Genomic DNA, 21376 nt, shown 5'->3' on the forward strand with positions numbered 1-21376 from the left:
CCTAATGGCGAGTGGTTTCTTTCCAAACAAACCGAGCACAATCAAAGGTTCCAAGAAGTAGGTAATGGAGCGACTAACACCACAATCATGAACTAAATGCCTCCCTCCCATTATAATTCCTGGTTTGTACTTCAGTTTCGTACCTGCCAAAAATAGTACAATAGATTTATGGCTAATATCCACAACCAAAAAAGAAGAGTTAATGGTCAAAAACACACCTTACTATCACTTTTTAGCGAGTTTCATACCCAAACTATCAATTGTTCCATTTTCCTATCTGAACTATCACCATCTATGTATTAAAACACATCTAGAAACTGATTAGGCCAACTATCAGCTGTTTCTTTTACCTACCTGACGTAGCTTCGAAGTGTATTTTAATAGTAGATGGTGATAGTTTAGTTAGGAAAAGGAAACAACATATAAAAAGTGTTAGTTTACCATTATCTCAATTAAAAAAGGAGCAATTTAGCAGATAATATAAGCAACGAGTTTACCAGTTTATTGATTTCAACGAGACAATCATCAGAAACTTTTTCAAGGAGACGGAGGAAAGAGACCTCATGTGGACGAAGGCCAGGCCAAGTAGAATCAGCACGTATATCCTCAATTATAATTGATTTTAATGAAAGGGTCGCCAGCAATAGACGTAGTCTTAAGTTCTGACTTCCCTTCAGCTTCATGTATGATACTTTCCCCAGGCCATCTTCAGTTCGCCTATACAATCTACTATAATATATTCTCTGAAAGTGTTAGTTGCCTACTGAGAGTCAATATTAAAGGAAAGTATGTAGAGAATAAACATACATTTGGTTCTGTCAGATAAACAAAAAAGATGGAGTTAGCGATGGAAAGATAGCAAGTTAGCGGCGGCAAGAATTTCAGGGCTGAAAGCCGTTGCCGGGTTCAATTTTTTGGTTTTCTCGTTTATCCCATATAAAGTTATAAAACTGGTCCTTATTCCATTGTTCCTGTTTTACTTGGTGTTAACTGTTAAATTGACACTTCCTTTTAAAAAAATTATTAAGTACGAATTTATTTTACTAAATTAACCTCATTAATTAGTCTTTTAAACAATTAAATTTGACTATTATTAGTTCCCAAACACACAAGCAAGAATACGACTAGGAGTGTGCATACTTTTGTATATAGCGAATTATCATATTGAAACAAAAAAAAAAATTACACCATGATCTCCGTATTATGCTACTTATTTGATATCGTATTTGACATGCATTTGCCAACTTATTAGCGAAACAAATCAGCCTTAATATATAGATAGCCTCTTAAGTTTGTTAGTAAATTTTATTTAGACACTCGAACTATGACTTGTTCTATTAGATTCTTCCAGAATTTTGGAAAAAACATTTGTAGGTGTTCTCAAATGTCAATTACGTAGATAAGTTAACCACTTAAAATAAGTCACTTTCTTTACTTCGATGCATTAGCCTCTATAAGAGGTAAAATCTCGGGAGGTGCCATATTTTGATGGCTAACTTAACTAACTAATAGATGCTTAAAGATAAGTTTAAGGGATTGTAGATATATTAAGTCTGAAATTAAGATCAATGATCATACCCGTCGCCACAATTGGTACCCTATCCGGAATCGATAATTAGCACCATAAGAAACTTCCAATCAATTGAAGCCAAACCCGTCTCTCTCTGTCTATCAAAGGCCTGTGTGGTTATTGAAGAAATTATGAATTAGGATTTAGGGAGGTCATTTGCTACTACAAGATTTGTTTGAGCTTCTCCATATTATGATGCTACATGGCACGAAAAATAATTAAGCAGATATCTCATATCGTGAGGAAACATGACAGACTGACAGGCTGGCGGTCTTTAAGGTAAATCTCATACAGGACTTTCGGATTGAAGCTGCTTTCAGATTTGTGCGGGATCAAGCACTCTAAAATAGGGTTTTCCATAAACCAACAGGTCAGTACTTCTCTACTGAGTCTATTAACTTTTCTTCAGTACTGGTAAGTTTACGAGGATAAAAGAACTTCCTAATATCATAAATGTAATAAGGTAGCAGAACCATCAATTCTGCAGTATATATATATATATATATAGTGGATTTCCCAAATAATGAGCGATATCTTCATCATGAATTTTCCTACGGATGTTGTATTATTGCTGATCTCGGCTTGAGAAAGTTATACGTAATTGATTTAGCTTTGCCTTACATATGTCATCAAACCGCCCCCAAGGGGGTAGGCTATCGATTGAAGGGTTTGTTAACAGCCCTAGCAGAGGCGATGCAAGTTAAATTCTTCCTATCTTTCTAAACCACGATGGGTGGGCATTGTTACCCGATATATGTGTTGGTGGAAAAGTAGCAGGTAATTGGTGGTTTGATTGAGGTATGCGCAAGCTATGTTGTTCCTTTAAAAAATTATATATGTCGTGAAATCTTGTCAGTCTAAGCTTGTTTGGTTAGGTTATGATGATTGCTTAGACAATCAACTAATAGATGTATAAGAAATCAACCAGTTTCACTGAACCAGTAGGGTATCATTTGCGTAGAAGTGATTTGTTGGAAGATCATCCATACGCCGTTTCCCATTTGAAATAATCTAGTAATATCCGATCATGATAGGTAATAGTAACCAAGCAGACCTAATTATTTGATAAGCTTGAGAGAGACTAGTTCCCTCTATTTCCAACCCTCTTCTCCTCACGTGGTTGCCTGAAACTCTTTATATATATCATGACTGCAAAGTTATTTCTGTTTGATTACTCCTCAAAAAAAAATAAAAAAAATTGTTCCTTCTTGATTGTCTGTTCGTATGCACTAAGTGCCGTTTTTTCTTTTATGATTCCACTTCCAGCTGAAAGCTGAGATGAGACTCAGCACACCGGTATAGACAGGACACATGCTTGATTTAACTTGCGATGTCTTTGTGCTTGGGGCAATGACACAGCTAGTGAGGTTCTAACCTATGCGTGTCTATTGTTGTCAAAGCTTAAACAAGAAATTTTCCAGTGATTCTCCTGTCTTCATGGCTGGGCGTGGAGAATCAGGTTTTAGTTTTATATATCCTTAATAAATCGCACAGTCAAACAAAGCTCATATTTGTTTATTAGAAAAAATGTTGTAGCTTGTTTACTTGGTTGTTAGTATAATTGGAAAGAGAAGTCAATGAAGATATATTTATTGAAGCTTTGCTTGTTTAAAGTAGGGGAATGTTCTGCTCCTGATCCAAGTATCATTAGTGTTAGGTGTGGAATTGGCCAAACAAGTCAATTCTTTTGTTCACATAGTCGTGATGTAAGCGCTTACCTCATAATAGTCGTGATGTAAGCGCTTACCTCATCATAGGAAATTCATTCCTATAAATAGGTAGCTTATGGTTCATTTGTAAGATATCATTAAGATCATTTGCTATACACATCCCAAGAGAGAAAAAATCTAAGAGAAATACTCTTAGTGAAAGGCCTAAGTAAGAGAAGGTCTTTGAGAGAATTTTCTGTGGTAAAATTCTTGAGTGTAATTGGGATTGGGGTTGTGAGGTTGAGTGTTGTAAACACTTGTAATATTTCTTCTTTAATAAGATCTGCAGCAGCAACGTGGACGTAGCTCTCACATTGAGGGTGAACCACTATAAATCTGTGTGTGCTATTTATTCTTCGCTTACATCACTGCGTAAGTAGGTTCTGTCTAAGGAGGTTGGTATTTAAGTGGTCCAGCTGTGACCCTCCAATCTTTCCTGGGAACCTGCTTACAAAGGTCGGATTTGGGATTCAAATCCTAACAACTGGTATCAGAGCAACAGGTTGTGTTGTGATTTAGAAACGATGGGAGGCGAAGATGGTACGACGCACGGCATCGGTAAATTCGATGGTACAGATTTTGCGTTCTGGAGAATGCAAATTGAAGATTATTTATATGGCAGAAAGCTTTATGAACCTCTGAGTCCGAAACCAGAGGAGATGAAGCAAGCAGATTGGGATCTCCTCGACAGACAAGTTCTGGGAGTCATTCGACTGACGCTGTCGAAGAACGTTGCTCACAACGTGGCAAAGGAGAAGACCACCGCAGATATAATGAAGGTATTGTCTGACATGTATGAGAAACCTTCGGCAAATAATAAGGTATTTCTCATGAAGAAACTATTTCATCTAAAGATGATGGAAAATGCTCATGTTGCTGCACACATAAATGAATTCAATACCATTGTAAATCAATTGTCATCGGTAAAAATTGATTTCGATGATGAAGTACAAGCTCTCATTTTGTTGGCATCCCTACCAAATAGTTGGGAGCCAATGAGAGCAGCGGTTAGTAATTCTGTCGGCAGTGACAAACTAAAGTTCAACGATGTTAGGGATCGTATCCTTGCCGAGGAGGTGCGCAGGACAGATTCAGGAGAGGCATCGACGAGTTCTGCTTTTAATGTTGAAAACAGAAGCAGAAATTATGACAGAAACTACAACCGAAATAGGGGCAGATCGAAGTCAAGGAATGGCAGGGGTCAATCCAGACCAGGACGAACACATGAGTGTTGGAACTGTGGAAAACCAGGTCACTTCAAGAAGAACTGCAGGGCGCCAAAGAAGGAGGACAACAAGGGGGCTGGAATCAACGCTGCTACGGAAGACATTGGCGATGCGTTGTTGCTATCGGTTGACAGCCCGATAGACTCTTGGGTGCTTGACTCAGGAGCGTCCTTTCATACCACCCCACATCATGATATAATGACAAACTACGTGGCTGGGAATCTCGGCAAAGTTTATTTAGCCGATGGAGAGCCGCTAGACGTTGTTGGCACGGGAGACATTAATTTGAAGATGTCAAATGGATCCTCGTGGAAGATTACAAAAGTTAGACATGTTCCAAAGCTGATGCGAAACCTGATTTTAGTAGGTCAGCTTGATGATGAGGGATATGATCTCAACTTTGGTAATGGGTCTTGGAAGGTGGCGAAAGGTGCTATGGTAGTTGGCCGAGGAAAGAAGATTGGCACTCTCTACATGACGGATAGTTGTCGTGATATTGTTGCTGTGGTTGACAACACAAAGAAGACAGATTTGTGGCATTGTCGGCTTGGGCATATCAGCCAGAAGGGGATGAAGCTGTTGGTGACAAATGGCTTAATTCCGGAGCTGAAGACGGTGGACCTTCATACGTGTGAGAGCTGCATTCTCGGAAAACAAAAGCGAGTAAGCTTCTCAAGTGCAGGCATAGAGTTGAAGGTCGAAAAGCTGGAATTGGTGCACACAGACGTGTGGGGACCTACCACTGTACCCTCCCTTGGAGGATCACACTACTACGTGACCTTCATTGATGATTCAACCAGAAAGGTATGGGCTTATTTTATGAAAAATAAATCTGATGTGTTTAGTGTATTCAAAAGATGGAAAGCCATGGTCGAGAATGAAACAAACCTCAAGTTGAAGTGTTTGAGGTCCGACAACGGCGGAGAATACACTGATGGTGATTTCAAACGGTACTGTGCCGATAATGGGATCAAGATGATGAAGACTATTCCTGGAACGCCGTAACAGAATGGAATAGCCGAAAGAATGAACCGAACGTTGAACGAGCGTGCTCGGAGTATGAGAATACACTCTGGACTGCCCAAGACATTCTGGGCAGATGCAGTCAATACCGCGGCCTTCTTAATTAACCGAGGACCGTCAGTTCCCTTGGATTTCAGAATTCCAGAAGAAGTCTGGAGTGGCAAGAAGGTAAATCTTTCATTTCTGAAAGTGTTCGGTTGCTTATCATATGTTCATAATGATGATACGGCTAGAAGCAAGCTTGATCCAAAATCAAAGAAGTATTACTTTATTGGCTATGGTGACACCGAGCTTGGGTACCGATTTTGGGATGAACAAAATCGGAAGATCATCCGAAGCAGGAATGTTGTCTTTAACGAAGAGGTACTGTACAAAGACAAGCTGCAAAAGAATTCAGAATGTCAGGACAAGGAATCGGAAATAGTCGATTTGAGGGACTTTTCGGCACCTGAGCCGCAGCCAGGTACAACCGAGGTAGAGGAACAAACAATCCGAGAAAGTGCTGATGAAAGTGCTGATTCTGAAACAAATGAACAGACGCCAATCACAGAGCTGCGTAGATCATCCAGGATCAGGAAGCCGCTTCACAGGTACTCTCCATCCCTCAACTACATTCTACTCACTGATAGAGGGGAGCCGGAATGTTATGAAGAAGCAATGCAAGTCGATGAATTGACTAAGTGGGAGCTGGCAATGAAGGATGAAATGGATTCACTATCGGCAAATCATACATGGGAATTATCCGAGTTGCCAAAGGATAAAAAGGCATTGCAAAACAAATGGGTTTATCGGATAAAGGAAGAACCCAATGGAAGCAAGCGTTATAAAGCAAGGCTGGTTGCAAAGGGATTTCAACAGAAAGAAGGCATTAACTATACGGAGATGTTCTCTCCCGTAGTCAAGATGGTGACTATCAGAACTGTTCTTGGGCTGGTAGCAAAGGAAAATCTACATCTGCAACAGATGGACGTGAAAACTGCATTTCTTCACGGTGATCTAGACGAGGAAATCTACATGCGACAGCCGGAGGGATTCAAAATCAAAGGAAAGCAGAATCTGGTGTGCAAACTTCAAAAGAGTCTGTACGGACTAAAACAGGCTCCAAGACAGTGGTATTTAAAGTTTGACAGCTTTATGAAGAAAGCTGATTTTTCAAGGTGCGAGGCAGATCACTGCTGTTACTTCAAAAAATTTGAAGACTCGTAAATGATACTGCTACTCTATGTCGACGACATGCTAATCGTAGGAGCAAACCTACAGGAGATTGATCGGTTGAAAAAAGGGTTATCGGAAGAGTTTGCAATGAAGGATTTGGGAGCTGCAAAGCAAATCCTTGGGATGAGAATCGACCGAAGCAAGGAGGGCATCAAACTCTCACAAGAAGAATATGTGAGGAAAGTTATCAAAAGGTTTAACATGCATGATGCCAAGCCAGTCAGCACTCCCTTGGCTGGACACTTTCGGTTGTCAAAGGATCAGTCGCCGACAACCGAGGATGAGAAGAAGCAGATGGACAAGATACCTTATGCATCTGCAATCGGTAGTCTTATGTATGCAATGATATGTACAAGGCCAGACATTGCACATGCAGTGGGAGCTGTCAGCCGATTTATGAGCAATCCGGGAAAGCAACACTGGGAGGCTGTGAAGTGGATATTCAGATATCTGAAAGGCAGCTCGAGTTCAGCTCTGTATTTCCGAAAATCAAAAACAGGATTGCAAGGGTATGTTGATGCTGACAACAGTGGTGATATTGATAGCAGAAAGAGCACATCCGGGTATGTTTACACCTTCGGAGGTACTGCAATCTCTTGGGTTTCCAAGTTGCAAAAGATAGTAGCTCTCTCTAGTTGTGAGGCTGAGTACTTTGCTGTGACGGAGGCCACAAAGGAAATGATGTGGCTACAATCTTTTCTGCGGGAATTGGATCAGGACCACGAGGGAAGTGTGCTATATTGTGATAGCCAAAGCGCCATTCATTTGGCAAAGAACCCGGTTTACCATGCTCGAACGAAGCACATACAACTCCGGTACCATTTCATTAGATCAGCTTTGGAAGATGGAGCGCTGGTGCTTGAGAAGATCGCAGGGAGTCAGAATCCAGCAGACATGCTGACAAAGGCAGTGACGATAGACAAACTGAAGCTATGCTCAACTTCAGTTGGCCTGCACGAAGTATGAAAGTAGGAAAGAGCTGCTGCATCGATCAAAGTGTGAAGACAAATTAAAATTAGTCTTCAAGTGGGAGATTTGATAGGTGTGGAATTGGCCAAACAAGTCAATTTTTTTGTTCACATAGTCGTGATGTAAGCGCTTACCTCATAATAGTCGTGATGTAAGCGCTTACCTCATCATAGGAAATTCATTCCTATAAATAGGTAGCTTATGGTTCATTTGTAAGATATCATTAAGATCATTTGCTATACACATCCCAAGAGAGAAAAAATCTAAGAGAAATACTCTTAGTGAAAGGCCTAAGTAAGAGAAGGTCTTTGAGAGAATTTTCTGTGGTAAAATTCTTGAGTGTAATTGGGATTGGGGTTGTGAGGTTGAGTGTTGTAAACACTTGTAATATTTCTTCTTTAATAAGATCTGCAGCAGCAACGTGGACGTAGCTCTCACATTGAGGGTGAACCACTATAAATCTGTGTGTGTTATTTATTCTTCGCTTACATCACTGCGTAAGTAGGTTCTGTCTAAGGAGGTTGGTATTTAAGTGGTCCAGCTGTGACCCTCCAATCTTTCCTGGGAACCTGCTTACAAAGGTCGGATTTGGGATTCAAATCCTAACAATTAGTTCAAGCTAAATTGTTAGGAGTGATTGGTTTTCGTGTCAAATTGATCTTTTTTTTTCTTTTTTTTTTTTTTGATCCATAAGGTATGTTTTCGTGATGAAATTTTTTTCTGAAGTGTTATCCTTTTACTTCTTGAACTTTGTCCTATTGGCTTCAATAACAATTATGCCTCAATCCACAAGCTAGTTGGCATCAGCTATATAAATTCCATATTCACTTCTTTTTATCCTGATCTATTTCATTCCAGTACTGAGTTTTCAGAAACTAGAGGTTCTCCAAATTTCACATTTTCTCAAATGCTAGCATAAAATTTCTAGAAAAGTAATAAGGCTATGTACATTTACCAGCACGGCCAAGGTTTGAACTCAACTAGTCGTGTAGTTTATCTATCTGTTGCTTTCATTGGTTGTTCTTTGCTAAAGTTGTATGGATTCTTAGAGATCATAGGTCTCTTGAGACTATTCCTCTATCTAAAATAATCTCTCTATTACTAACATTTTCAACAATCATAACGTAACATTTATTGACCCATTTGAAGTTCTATGTAAGACGATCAACCAAAGATCTAATGATTTTATTTTATCCGTTGTGTTACTAAACCTTCTGTCAAACATAATCGTTTCTAAATAGTAAGAAAAAGCAAATATTGACATTAGGAAAAACAACAAGCATGGAAAACTCCACCAAATGAGTGGCATATATGAAACAAGAAAGGTCATTCCTCAATGTCAGCCTTTTCGTCCACAAAGAGGGTGTTTGAATTGGTAACGCAAGTTTTGATGTTTCTTTATAACTTAAAGCGATAGATCTATATGAAGGGCAACCAACTTAGAAAACAGAAAACCTAATCCTCAGTGCCAAATCTGAGTCAAAACCAACAAAACGGTGTTAAAGGGTTCATGGGTATGAATTGAGAGCCATTAAAATCCAACTGAACTTTGGTTCCCACCAAGATTCAATCATTAATAGAGACACAAGTCTTGGAGGAAGAATGGAACTTTGCACCAAGATAAACAACAATACGGGCAAGGAAAGCACAAATGTATACTATAGCCATTCTGCAATGAAAGTTCGAATCTCTACCTCTCAGATCCTGAAGCAGTTTTAAAAAATATCTGATCCACAAAAATGTAATTGACTTGACATTTAGATCTTACAAAACAAATCAATGACTATGTTTTTCATCTATATTACTAGTTACTGAGGAAGACATGTCATTATGGTGGTAGGCGGGGGCTGATCTGGTAAAAGCACTGCGAGGCGTTTGTTGACGGTGACAATGCAGATGCTGAAGTAGCTGGAATGAAGAATCCTGATGATGCTGCAGTGCAGAACATTGTCACTGGGGTTGTATCAACCTGACTGGGCATTTGCACTGCCCAATTTGGAGGTCCTTCTGATGAACCTATATCCTTTCTCTTGTCAGATGTTCTTCCCTGTCAAATGATTTTAGTTAATATTGAAGCTTTAACTGTGGTAATATGCTTTAAACTCAGACTGGTATTTAAAATCATCCAACCTTTAAAAACCTCCAAGAGAATAAAGAGAAAAGCACAGCAAAGGCCTTCATCATAAAGTTATACATCTAGCTTGTAACAAAGTCTTATCATTACCATATATCTCCTAATATAATTCTATGAATCTTCCTCTTCCATCTAACTTATCGATGGCAAAAACGACGAAACAAAGTTAAAATATATAAGAATGAAGAAAGATAACTGTGTAGATGATTAATAGGTAGTAGAGAGTTGTCTCGTATTTCTCATGTAGTTCCTTTTCCTTCAATTTCAACTATTATTTACAGTCTCTTGTTCTTCGCTTAGCATATTGTTTTGTTGCAGTTATTGTTCATTTTTCTTATTTGACCTGCTTTATTATTGCTTTATTCTGAGCCGAGGGTCTATCGAAAACAACCTCTATATCTCCCAAGATAGAGTTAAGGTCTGCGTACGTTCTACCCTTCCCAGACCCCACTTGGTGAGACTACACTGGGTATGTTGCTGTTGTTGTTGAAGAAAGATAACTGGGACTGTGAGAGATGTGGAAGACGTGACGAAGCAAGTAAAAGGCTTTTCTTCTCCCCTGTTCTCTTTCCCTAATTTTTATTTTTATTGTTTGGCTTATCATGAATCTTAGTTTAATTAATAGAGAGAAGATTTTGGAAGGTTAAACTAAGGGATGCATTGAATTTAAGAAGTGGCAGAAAGGGCACAACAGAAGCATTGAAATTTGAATTAAGCTGGAGCGCCCTCATCGATCTATCACCTTCGTTTACCTTTACTGGCTATGATCCCACTTGAGAAGATGCACCCAAGGAATAACCTCGCCATTATCCCAATTAAATGACAATGTACAAATATGCTAGGTTACTTAAAAGATAATTTATTTTTTTTTATAAATGAAAAAGTTCTCTTGTTGCTTGGCTTAGTCACCACAGCCTGTGTATTGTCATTGATTCTCAGCCCCCCAAACCGGAAGAAAAAAGGTGAAAAGTTTTATATAAAACAAATGATCCCAGCACTTGGAGGGGCTTAGAGGGGGACATGAAGATGTATAGTTTGGCAACTGAAGACATTCATATTTGACCATAAGTCAGGAAAAAAAATACTAAACATAGATAAATGGGAATTCCATCAATTCATTTGGCCCCAAATCTCTGACTGAAGGTAGAGTCAGTATTCTTACCTCGTAGGTGGGAGAGAAATTAGAATAGATTCCAGTCCACAAATGAGCTTGTTGGGACGTCATTGGTAGTCCCTTGAGATGTGAACTTCCAACTATTACTGAACCAGGTTTATCCATCTATAGTTAAAGAGCATAAATAGATTATTACAATCTACAAGAAAGAAAGATTAAAATGTTCATGACATGTTTCATCACAATTATGAGTGAACGGGAATGGCCATCCAAGTTAACAAAAGAAGGTTTCACTACCAATAATAAATCCCTCGGATTCGAATTTACTGTAATAGATTCTCTTGCATATGAACTTTGAGAAAAAGTAAACATAGAAGACTATAATAGAAAAGAGAACATTTCAATCCAATTCAATCTGCACCAACAGAAACATATAAGCTACTCTGCTAATACCTTTGATTTTGTTGGATCTTGCTTATCGTAAGGATGATAGCAAAGACCCCCCGACCTGTCATTTTCCTTTGAAGAAGACGTTGATATCCCCAAGTTCAGATCAAGATCGTGTTCTCTACCTGCATCATAAGCATAACAAATGAGACAGATTCAGATACGGATAATGCACTGTTGCTTGGAATTAGCGACATTAGTTTGGAAATGAATAAGAACTTTTGAGCAAACCTTCACTCTGGGGTTCAGACATTGTTTCCCTTTCATATGCACTTGGCTCAAAGTTGGTAACAGCCTCCCTTCCGCTAGTTTTGATTGCCGCCTTATCATAAGCCCTATTTTGCAGAAAACAAAGAGGGAGATACGGGTTGGATTGATGACATATGATTGAAATTGAGAATTTAGGATAACAGTTCATTATCAGAGAGAGGGTAATTCAAGATCATTAGGACCTTGCAGCTTCTATTTCACTGTCGAATAACCCAAGATATATATACCTGCAATATAAGCAGTGCAATCCCCTCTATGAATACACATTTTGGACCAACTACTATCCTAAGTTGTAATCCAATTCTACAAGAATTTCAATGAGTTAATTTGTTCCTTACTTTTTGCCTAGGAACTGCCCCATTCGAGCCTCCCATCTGCCACATTTATGTAGCGTCACTCCTCTGAATTTGGAGGTCCCTCTTGAGAAACCATTGCTATGGCGTCGTAGCAAGTGCACAAATTCTTCTTTACCAAGGTTTTGCACCTGCGTTTAAAAAAAAAAAAAAAAGTCCAAATAGTTCAGAATTCATATTCAGTTAGACCTCTCTATAACAGCTACCATATGACAACCATGTTCTCTGTGGAACCAAACAATCATAACAATGTTATGATATATTATATGTTCCAAGAAAATATCGGGACAAACGATGCTATTATAGAGAGGTTTGAGTGTATATGATTCAAATAATGGATGCCACTTAAAACAGAAACAATTATGAACCCAGAGAACATGGTCTAAACAAAGGCTCCACAAACAGTGACCTTAAACATATTTTTCCAAATAAAAACAATCATTGCATTTCTAACCTGTTTCATATCTTCCTCGTAATCACTTAAGCTGAAGTTGATATCAGCATCAACGCCCCGGAACTTAATTGCAGCTCTGTCATAAGCTCTATACAGTGGAGAAGAAAACAGATACAATCAAATCATTTGATTTGAGAAATAACGTACAGTTGAAAAATCTGATAACATATCTGAGATTTGAGAAGTATGACATTTATTTTACCTTGCTGCTGTATGAGCAGTATCAAAACCACCTAATGTAAACCAATCAAAAATTACCAAAATCAGAAAACATGTAATAAATATAACTTTAGCACCAAAATCAACAGGAACAATGAAATTAACCAAATTGTATGTGATTAAAATAGCAATATCCATACCTAAATATATTTGTTTCCCACAGTCCCTGCATCCAATAGTAGTTATATTAACAAAACTGACGATTTATTATTCACTCCTTCTATCCCAATTTCTGTGGCACAGTAAAAATTTCAAAATTCAATCAAGTTTTTCTTTGACCGGAATTCTTCATATGTCTTTTAAATATTTTAAGTTGTTAATTATTGCGATTTATACTAGTATTGTTTTTACGTAATTTTCAAATATATAAATTATACTTTGCAAAACTTAAAAGCTTTTATGGTTGAATTTACTGTTAAAGTTTAGAAGTTTGAATCTCGAAAAAGTGTAGGACAGATGAGTATCAATTTGGCAATAAATGATGATCCAGTCAAATAATTTGAGAACTAACCATATATGTGATTCCCATCTACCAGTTCGTCTGTAAAAAGTAACACCTCTATACTGTGAACTTCTCGGCCTTGGTCCTCTCCTACTCTTCTTCACTCGCTCCGGTTGTTGTACTAGCGGCAAATCCACAAAACCGGGTCGACCCGATGAGAGAATGACCCGATCGGTTTGTTTCCGGTTCTCATCAACCGGAAATAACTGCCGAGTCACGAACTCCGAATGATTGCTAGTTTCAGCTTTGAGGATGCCGAAATTGAAGGCGAACACGTCACCACCGGCACTGGTTGTTGTAGTCTCGGCATTTCGTAAGGATGATGAATTGGATGTTCCTGATTCATCAGCTACAGAACCTTCTGCAACCTCATCATCGTAGATTACATTTACATTGAGATCCAACATCATTATTCTATTCAATTAACGATCAAAACTATATATATATATATATATATGTATGTATATACAACTTCTCAGTTAAACAAAACGAGTTTGCAAACAATTTGAAGCGTCACTTTGCTTCAAAGAGCAACAGAAATCAGACGGACTGTGATTTCCGTTTATTGAAGGATCAACGAAAGAAGCTGATCAAAGAAGAGTAAGCTGTTGTGTGAAACTGATTCATCTACTTATAGTACAAGTATATGAGGAGTATATTCGAGTAAACTCCGTGTGTGAGAGGGTAGGGAGTGGAGTGGGGTGGGGAAGAAGAAAGATGGGACGTGTGAGGCTACTTTTTGGTTCCTCTTATTTTGGGGAAAGACTATGTATGGTTTGTACTTTGTAGGGAAATATTACAAAATCTTTTTTTTTCTTTTGTATCTCTTGCTTTTTCCAAAAACAGAAAGTGGGGCCCCAGTCCTCTCAAACCGGGTCCTAGGCCTTTTCATTTTGTCGTCTACTTTGGCTGTGCATGATTTGTGTTTATTTTATCTTTTTTAAGTTTTTGTTTTCACAACATAATTTATTGGAGACCAAAAAATAATGAAAAATAGATTTGTGAAACTATATTTTATTACATTAAATCAAAAATAGATTAAAAAAATTATACAAAACTTTTCTTTATCTTGTTATTTTGCTTTCGCTATTTTCTTTTCAATCTTGTTTTGATTATACTCCTTCTGACTCGAGGGTCTATCAGAAATAACATCTCTACCTCAATAAGGTAGAGATAAGGTTTGTGTACATTCTATCCTCATAGACCTCACTTGTGGGATTACATTGGGTAAGGCCTGTTGTTTTTAAGTTTTGTTTTCACACGTGTTAGATAATTAATTGGGGACCAAAAATTATGAAAATAGGGCAAATTTGTGAAACTATATAAAATAGTACAAAAAATTAAATAAGAAAATAAGTAGTATCTATCATAAATAAACGGAAGTTAGTGTGATGAAGAAGACTAGGGAGGAGGTTTCTAAAATTATTCTAAAATTTTAAAGACAAAATTATCAGTTATTTAACCCTTTATTATAAAAGGTTCCTTTGACCATGTGGATAATCACAAGCATAACAACTAATAAATGACGTGGCAAAAGACCACCAAGCTTTTGTGGGAACACAAGGTTTAGATATACTATTAATAACAAATAATGACGTTATTACACTAATGGCCTAATTAGTAAATTAAAAAACAATATCTGATACCATCTGTCCTTCTACAAATCTCCTTTAGGAAACCCGAAAATTAAGCAAGGATCTTGTGCAAATTTAAAAAGCATTGGGTCCTCCATTATTAAATAGTTTTATTTGTCCTAAAGGGGTCATCGTAAATGGTTAACGATAATGGATTCCTTGATGGGTTCGAATAACTAGTCTTCTTGAATTTGTCCTCTTTGTTCCTCTGCACCTTCAAATTTTGGAGTCGAGTATCACGTGTGCATATGTATTTATTTTTAGGATAGAAATCATATATACTGACAATATAAAGCATTTTTTTGGTTACCTATGGTTGTAGTTAAGGATGTACATGGGTCTGGTTGATTCGGATTTTTCAAATATCAAACCAAACCAAATGCGTTGGGTTTTTAAATTTATAAACCAAACCAATAAAATTCGATATTTTCAACTTCGGTTTTTTTCGGGTTTTTTTCCGAAAAAGTCTTCATACAAAGCATATGACTTTTACTTCAAATATTTCTTTAGTCCTAGTAAGATACAACTACATAACTAAGGTGTTTCTCAAGAAAATAACACAAAATGTGAGATGCGTGATGACATCGTATTAAAATATTCAACAAAAAAGATAATAAAATCGGTTAAAATAAGTATTGTTAATTAATAAGCCATAAAGAAAATGACTTTAATCTAAATACTAAGTTATGCTAAAATAAGTACGGCTAATAAGTATTAATTACATGAAAAAGAAAAAAATTAAGCTATGTATTTTTACGCTCTAAATCAATTATACAAAATTAAAGAATAGATATCCAACATTACTGTCATTCTTAGTGTTAGAATTGAATTTCTTTTGTTAGCATTAGTGCTTAGTTGGTTTTGATTTGAACTTTATTTGAGTTACTAACATCCATAACATATAAAACTTATTGGCATTCAAAATTCTAAGTTCAAGCTTAAAATAATATGGTAAAAGACAAAAACTATGAAAAAATTTAGAAAATATTTACAAATTACATTACAAATAAATTTTTTTATGTATAAAATATTTTAAAAATCGAATACACGTAATGTCGAGTCGGTTTGGTTCAATTTGATTTTTTTTAGCTAAAATCAAACCAAACCAATTACGGTTGGATTTTTTTTTTTTAACACCAAATCAAGTCAAACCAAACCACTAATCGGGATTTTTTCTCGATTTGACTTGGTTTATTGGTTTGGTGCAGTTTGTCGGTTTGCTTTGTACACCCTAGTTGTAGTTCAACTTAACATAGTGGTGTGAAAAATCTATTCACTATCAGTACTCAAGACTTATAATCTTTTGATTAGTCTTCGGACTCTTTTCTATTACGCTTATGTACAGTGTGATACTGTGATGTGAAACCTTCACTTTAGCTTACGGACATTATGCAGGTTGTTTAACAATTAGCCCCATTTCTTAAAGGTTACTATACTGCGTTATCTTCTAGGGTGGGAGTTACTGAAGTAACTAGAAATTATAATTTGAGCCCTAATATTTAAATTCGGTTTCTAACAAATTAAATTAAAAGCTGCAGATAGAAGGGGGTAAAGAAGAAAACATAGTAATGTCAACCTGTAGCCTGTTGGTCTTTATTTACTTGTCTAATGAAGGGTAAAACATAACTGAATTGCAGATACATTTTCTTATGTATATTAACTACTGTACTATAATATTAATACTACTCATTTACTTCTTAAAACCGAAGCCCACAAGCACATGGCATTATCAAGTGAACCTTATATTTGAGTTTTGCGTGAAAACGAAATCAATAAATATTCAATGGTGTTCCTTTTATATGTTGAAACTTTAAATAGGTCGCCATTTTTTCATACAATTCAATACGGTTTTCGTAAACAAGAGAAATAATGGCAAAAATTAAAAAAGCTACCCGAGCTAGGGATTGAACCCGTGACCTTCAGAATACAAAGATAACATTTAACTAGTGCTCCACTCAGCCTATTATGATCATGTGTTCACTTAGTTAATATTAGATATATTTTTAGAATTATACACATAATATATCGAGATTACTCGAGTCAGCATGTGTTCACGTGACCTAAAATTTATACACAAATTCGCCTTGTATGCATGTGAGATACTATTAAAAAAGTGGCTGATAAATGGAGTGTGAGATGAACTGTTGGAATATGACTTTTTTTTGTTGTATCATGGAATGGGTCTCTTTAATAAGCACAAGGCCAATTCCTACAGTATCAAAAGAAAATATTTAAAATAATATTTCCTAGGACAATAAGCTACCACGTTTCTTGACATTGAAAGTACGACAACATATGGCCCCTGGCAAGTTTTCAGTGCCCGGATATCTTAAACCAATAACTTTACGTATTGAGAATTCTATCCCTTCTCTTCAGAATATCATCAAATCTGGAAAATCCCTTAGGATAAAATATGAAAGTGAATTTTTTGCATTATATTTGGAAATATTAAAATAAAATTAATTCTAAGGGGTGTATGCCTCACGTTTTGGGATTAATGTCCAAAAGGTCTCAAGTTCGAGCCCGGAAATGTAGCCGCCTTGGGAAAAAATGTTAGCTTTAAACCGCGGAATCTTTCTAGTGCGATTCGAATTTAGTCAGGCCCCAATGCAGATATCAAATATCGGGTAAGAAACAAAAAAAAAAAAAAAAAAAAAAAAAAAAGGCCCAATTGCACTATAGTTAGTGAGGCAATAGAATTTTCACAAATTAACTATATGCCCAATATAATCCCACAATTATGGTCTGCGGAGGGTAAGATATACGCGGTCCTACCCTACCTTGGGAGGTAAAAGGTTTTTCCGATAGACTCTTGTATCAAGGCAAGCATTTTCATAAAGGGAAATTTTTCTTTAAATAAAAGAAGTAAATACGCAAAATAATCGAGGGAATCCGAGATGTTCGATTGAATCCTCGCTCCTTAACTCCACCGTTAACGTTGATAATAGGTATATGTCTCAGTCCACTCTGCTTTCATCTTGACTGAGATATTATTGTTGTGTTGCATGTCTTAACCTGTTTTCTCCTTTAGGGTGTGTTCGGTATGGAGGAAAATGTTTTTCTCGAAAATAAGTGAATCCACTTATTTTCTTATGTTCGTTTGGGTAGTGAAAAATAAGTGAATTTTTTACTTATTTTCTCATGTTCGTTTGGCTGATAGAAAATTGTTTTCCGGAAAATACTCATCCAAGCCTCACAACCTCCAACCCAACCCCATACCCCCCAACCCCACCCATACCCCACTCCCACCCACCCACCTACGCCCCCACCCACGCCCTCCAAAAAAAATTCTTTTAATTTTTTTTTTTTGCACCCCTACCCCCAACCCTCACCAACTCCAACTCCAACCCAACCCCATACCCCCACCAGCACCCACACCCCACTCCCACCTACCCACCCCTACGCCTCCACCCCACCTCCATTTTTTTTTTGTTTTTTGCGCCCCCACCCCCAACAACTCTAGTAACCCATACACTACCCCCTCTCCCCGCACCCTACTGATGTGTCGTGAAATTACGGCACATTCGACGCCAACTACTTAGTCTTTTGTAAATCCTCAAGTACTTTTGATGTTGTTTCTCGTGTTTTTGTGTTTATATGTAGAATAACATGTGCCGGAAGCAACTTGAGGCAAAATGAAGCAAAAACCAGCTGAATTGAACGAGGGCATCACCTGCGAATCGCAGGTACTACATGCGAGTCACAGGTGGTGCAGCATCTGTTGACAAAGATGGCCAAAGAAAACAGGACAGTGGTGCAACACATGCGAATCGCAGATGCTACCTGCGAGTCGCATCCTATGTCGCAGATGCTGCACCACAGCTGATTGAAGATGCGACACCTGCGATGATTTGGTGCAACCTGCGACTGGCAGGTTGCACATGCGACACAAAGTGCGATTCGCACCAGATGCGCAGGGGCATTGTTGTCTGGAAATTGTTCCCGTTTTGGACATTCTATAAATAGATTTTCTAGGGTTTTGGACTCATTATTCTACAGATTTTTAGCCTAGATTTTTGTGGAGCTCATTTATTATTGGTTGGTGAAGCCTTTAATAGATTCCTTTTGGCTTTTGTCATCTTCTCCATCCAATACTTTTGTAAGCTTTATGAATACACTTTACTTTATTGCTTTACCTTTAATGAATATTATTAGCTAATCTTTTTAGCTAAGGTTGTGGGACCAAATGTGTTAGTTATGTGATTGGGTTTCATACTCATACTACATTTATATGCTAATGGTGTTTTCTATTAACTCTTCAAGCATTAATGTCTTGTGATGGTGTACAACATTACTTGTGTCTTAATACCATTACTTTGCTTGGAAAAGAAAGTAGAGGTTAGGAAAAGAGTTAATAGCAATAATTTGGGTCAATAAATCCATCTAATAGCTTGAGCTAGGAATAGGAAAGCTAGTTGAGGCTACATGGGTGTTCTCTTATAAAACATTCTAGGGCTTGGAAAAGACTAGGATGAAATTTGCTAATTTGGTTGGAAAACTTTTGGCAAGATTCGCGTGACCCTTGGCTTAATGCACTTAGGCATATAAATAAGTTGAATTGATACCCAATCGCATTACTTTCCATTGGAACCACAACCTTAGTCCCATTTACCAATAGTTTACATTTTATAACCATTCTTAGTCTTTAATGAACAAACAACAATCAAACCACTATTATATTCCCCTTTCCCTTGAAATATAGACTAATAGTCGGGTGTTACACTTATTAAGTATATTTCTTCATTGTATTCTCTGTGGGATTCGACCCCAACCTCGTTGGCTTCTAATGGTGTTTTCTATTAACTCTTCAAGCATTAATATCTTGTGATGGTGTACAACATTACTTGTGCCTTAATACCATTACTTTGCTTGGAAAAGAAAGTAGAGGTTAGGAAAAGAGTTAATAGCAACAATTTGGGTCAATAAATCCATCTAATAGCTTGAGCTAGGAATATGAAAGCTAGTTGAGGCTACATGGGTGTTCTCTTATAAAACATTCTAGGGCTTGGAAAAGACTAGGATGAAATTTGCTAATTTGGTTGGAAAACTTTTGACAAGATTCGCGTGACCCTTGATTTAATGCACTTAGGCATATAAATATGTTGAATTGATACCCAATCGTATTACTTTCCATTGGAACCACAACCTTAGTCCCATTTACCAATAGTTTACATTTTATAACCATTCTTAGTCTTTAATGAACAAACAACAATCAAACCACTATTATATTCCCCTTTCCCGTGAAATATAGACTAATAGTCGGGTGTTACACTTATTAAGTATATTTCTTCATTGTATTCTCTGTGGGATTCGACCCCAACCTCGTTGGCTTCTATATTTGACAACGACCGCTTACTCCTGATATTAAAGGTGTAATTTGGGCGTATCACCTACCCCCCCCCCCCCCCCAACATTTTCTTTGAAGCTTTTAGTTTTTTTTTTCTGAATATTCTACACTACCACATCCCCATCACCCCCTCCCACGTTGCGTGGAACCCATACCACACCAACCCCCCCCCCCCAACCCCAACATTTTTTTTGAAGTTTTTTATTATCTTTTGCGGGTTTCTACACCCCCTACCCCAAAAAAAAAAATCTTTCCGCTACCCACCCTCTCCAAAAGTTTTAAATTTTAACCACGCAAACATTCAATTTTTATAATTATCAACTTTTTCTCAAATTTTTTGAAGGGAGGTGAGGTGCAAAAAACCAAAACAAATGTCAAAACCTTTTTTTTTTCAAAATAAATATTTGGGGGGGGGGGGGGGAGGGAAGGGTGTGGGGTGCAAAAAGACCAAAAAAAAATGTCAAAACCTTTTTTTTCAAAAATATTATTTTTTTTGCGCGGGGGGGGGGGGGGGGGGGAGAGGGGGGGGTAGGGTGTGGGGGGCGTAAAAAACCAAAAATAATGTCAAAACTTTTTTCCAAAAAAAAAAAAAAAAATTTTTGGCCGGGGGGAGGTTGGGGTGGTGCGTGGGGGTGGGGGTATGGTGGTTGGTGGAATGAACTTGTAAACTTATTTTCCTACTTTTATTAGAAAAGTCATTTTTCTCAATTTTGAGAAAAATGTTTTCTAAAAATTTTGACCAAACGAACATGAGAAAATTGGAAAAAAATTCTGAAAAATGTTAACACACCCTTAATTTTAGGTGCATGCTATCCATGTCTATTCCAAAGAAGATTCGTATTTCATGGATGAGAAAATAGAACTTTGAAGTGATGCTACGAGAAATATGACATGTCAAATATTTCACTTTCACAAAAAGAAACGTGACAGGACTTCAACGCGGTACTTGTTCGGCACCACCTTTTTTCAGTGCTAATTAGTTATATTGGTTGAAAGATGGCCCTTTTTGGAAATCATTTCTTATAGTTTATAAGTTTCTTCTTTTGTGATCTGTGGCGTGATAGTTGATTACTAGCAAAATTATCCGTATCAATTTCCTAAAATATTGTCAAATAATGTAACAACTTTTTCAAGTGTCTAGTTGATCATAAGGTAATCTCTTTTTCTGAATAAAATACTGCGAGTTTTAA

At 37.2% G+C, this 21376-nt stretch overlaps 1 protein-coding gene across 2 annotated transcripts; it reads right to left on the reverse strand.

The window, feature by feature from the left end:
- Positions 1–9347: 9347 nt before the first annotated feature.
- On the reverse strand, positions 9348–13920 carry LOC132605271 (ethylene-responsive transcription factor RAP2-7-like). 2 transcript variants are annotated; one of them, XM_060318474.1, is made up of 10 exons: positions 13215–13920; positions 12844–12869; positions 12687–12717; positions 12485–12572; positions 12016–12161; positions 11860–11904; positions 11639–11742; positions 11414–11532; positions 11009–11125; positions 9348–9759 (listed from the first exon to the last, which is right to left on the reverse strand). In XM_060318474.1, exons 1-10 carry the CDS (start codon positions 13613–13615, stop codon positions 9541–9543), a joined length of 1296 nt encoding a protein of 431 aa, XP_060174457.1. In that variant the 5' UTR covers positions 13616–13920; the 3' UTR covers positions 9348–9540. The 2 variants fall into 2 exon arrangements, with proteins under 2 accessions (XP_060174457.1, XP_060174464.1); XM_060318481.1 differs by lacking the exon at positions 11860–11904 and having other exon boundaries at positions 13215–13913.
- Between the last annotated feature and the right edge of the window lie 7456 nt (positions 13921–21376).

This window comes from Lycium barbarum, chromosome 1 (genome assembly GCF_019175385.1).
Source record: "Lycium barbarum isolate Lr01 chromosome 1, ASM1917538v2, whole genome shotgun sequence".
Lineage (NCBI taxonomy): Eukaryota > Viridiplantae > Streptophyta > Magnoliopsida > Solanales > Solanaceae > Lycium > Lycium barbarum.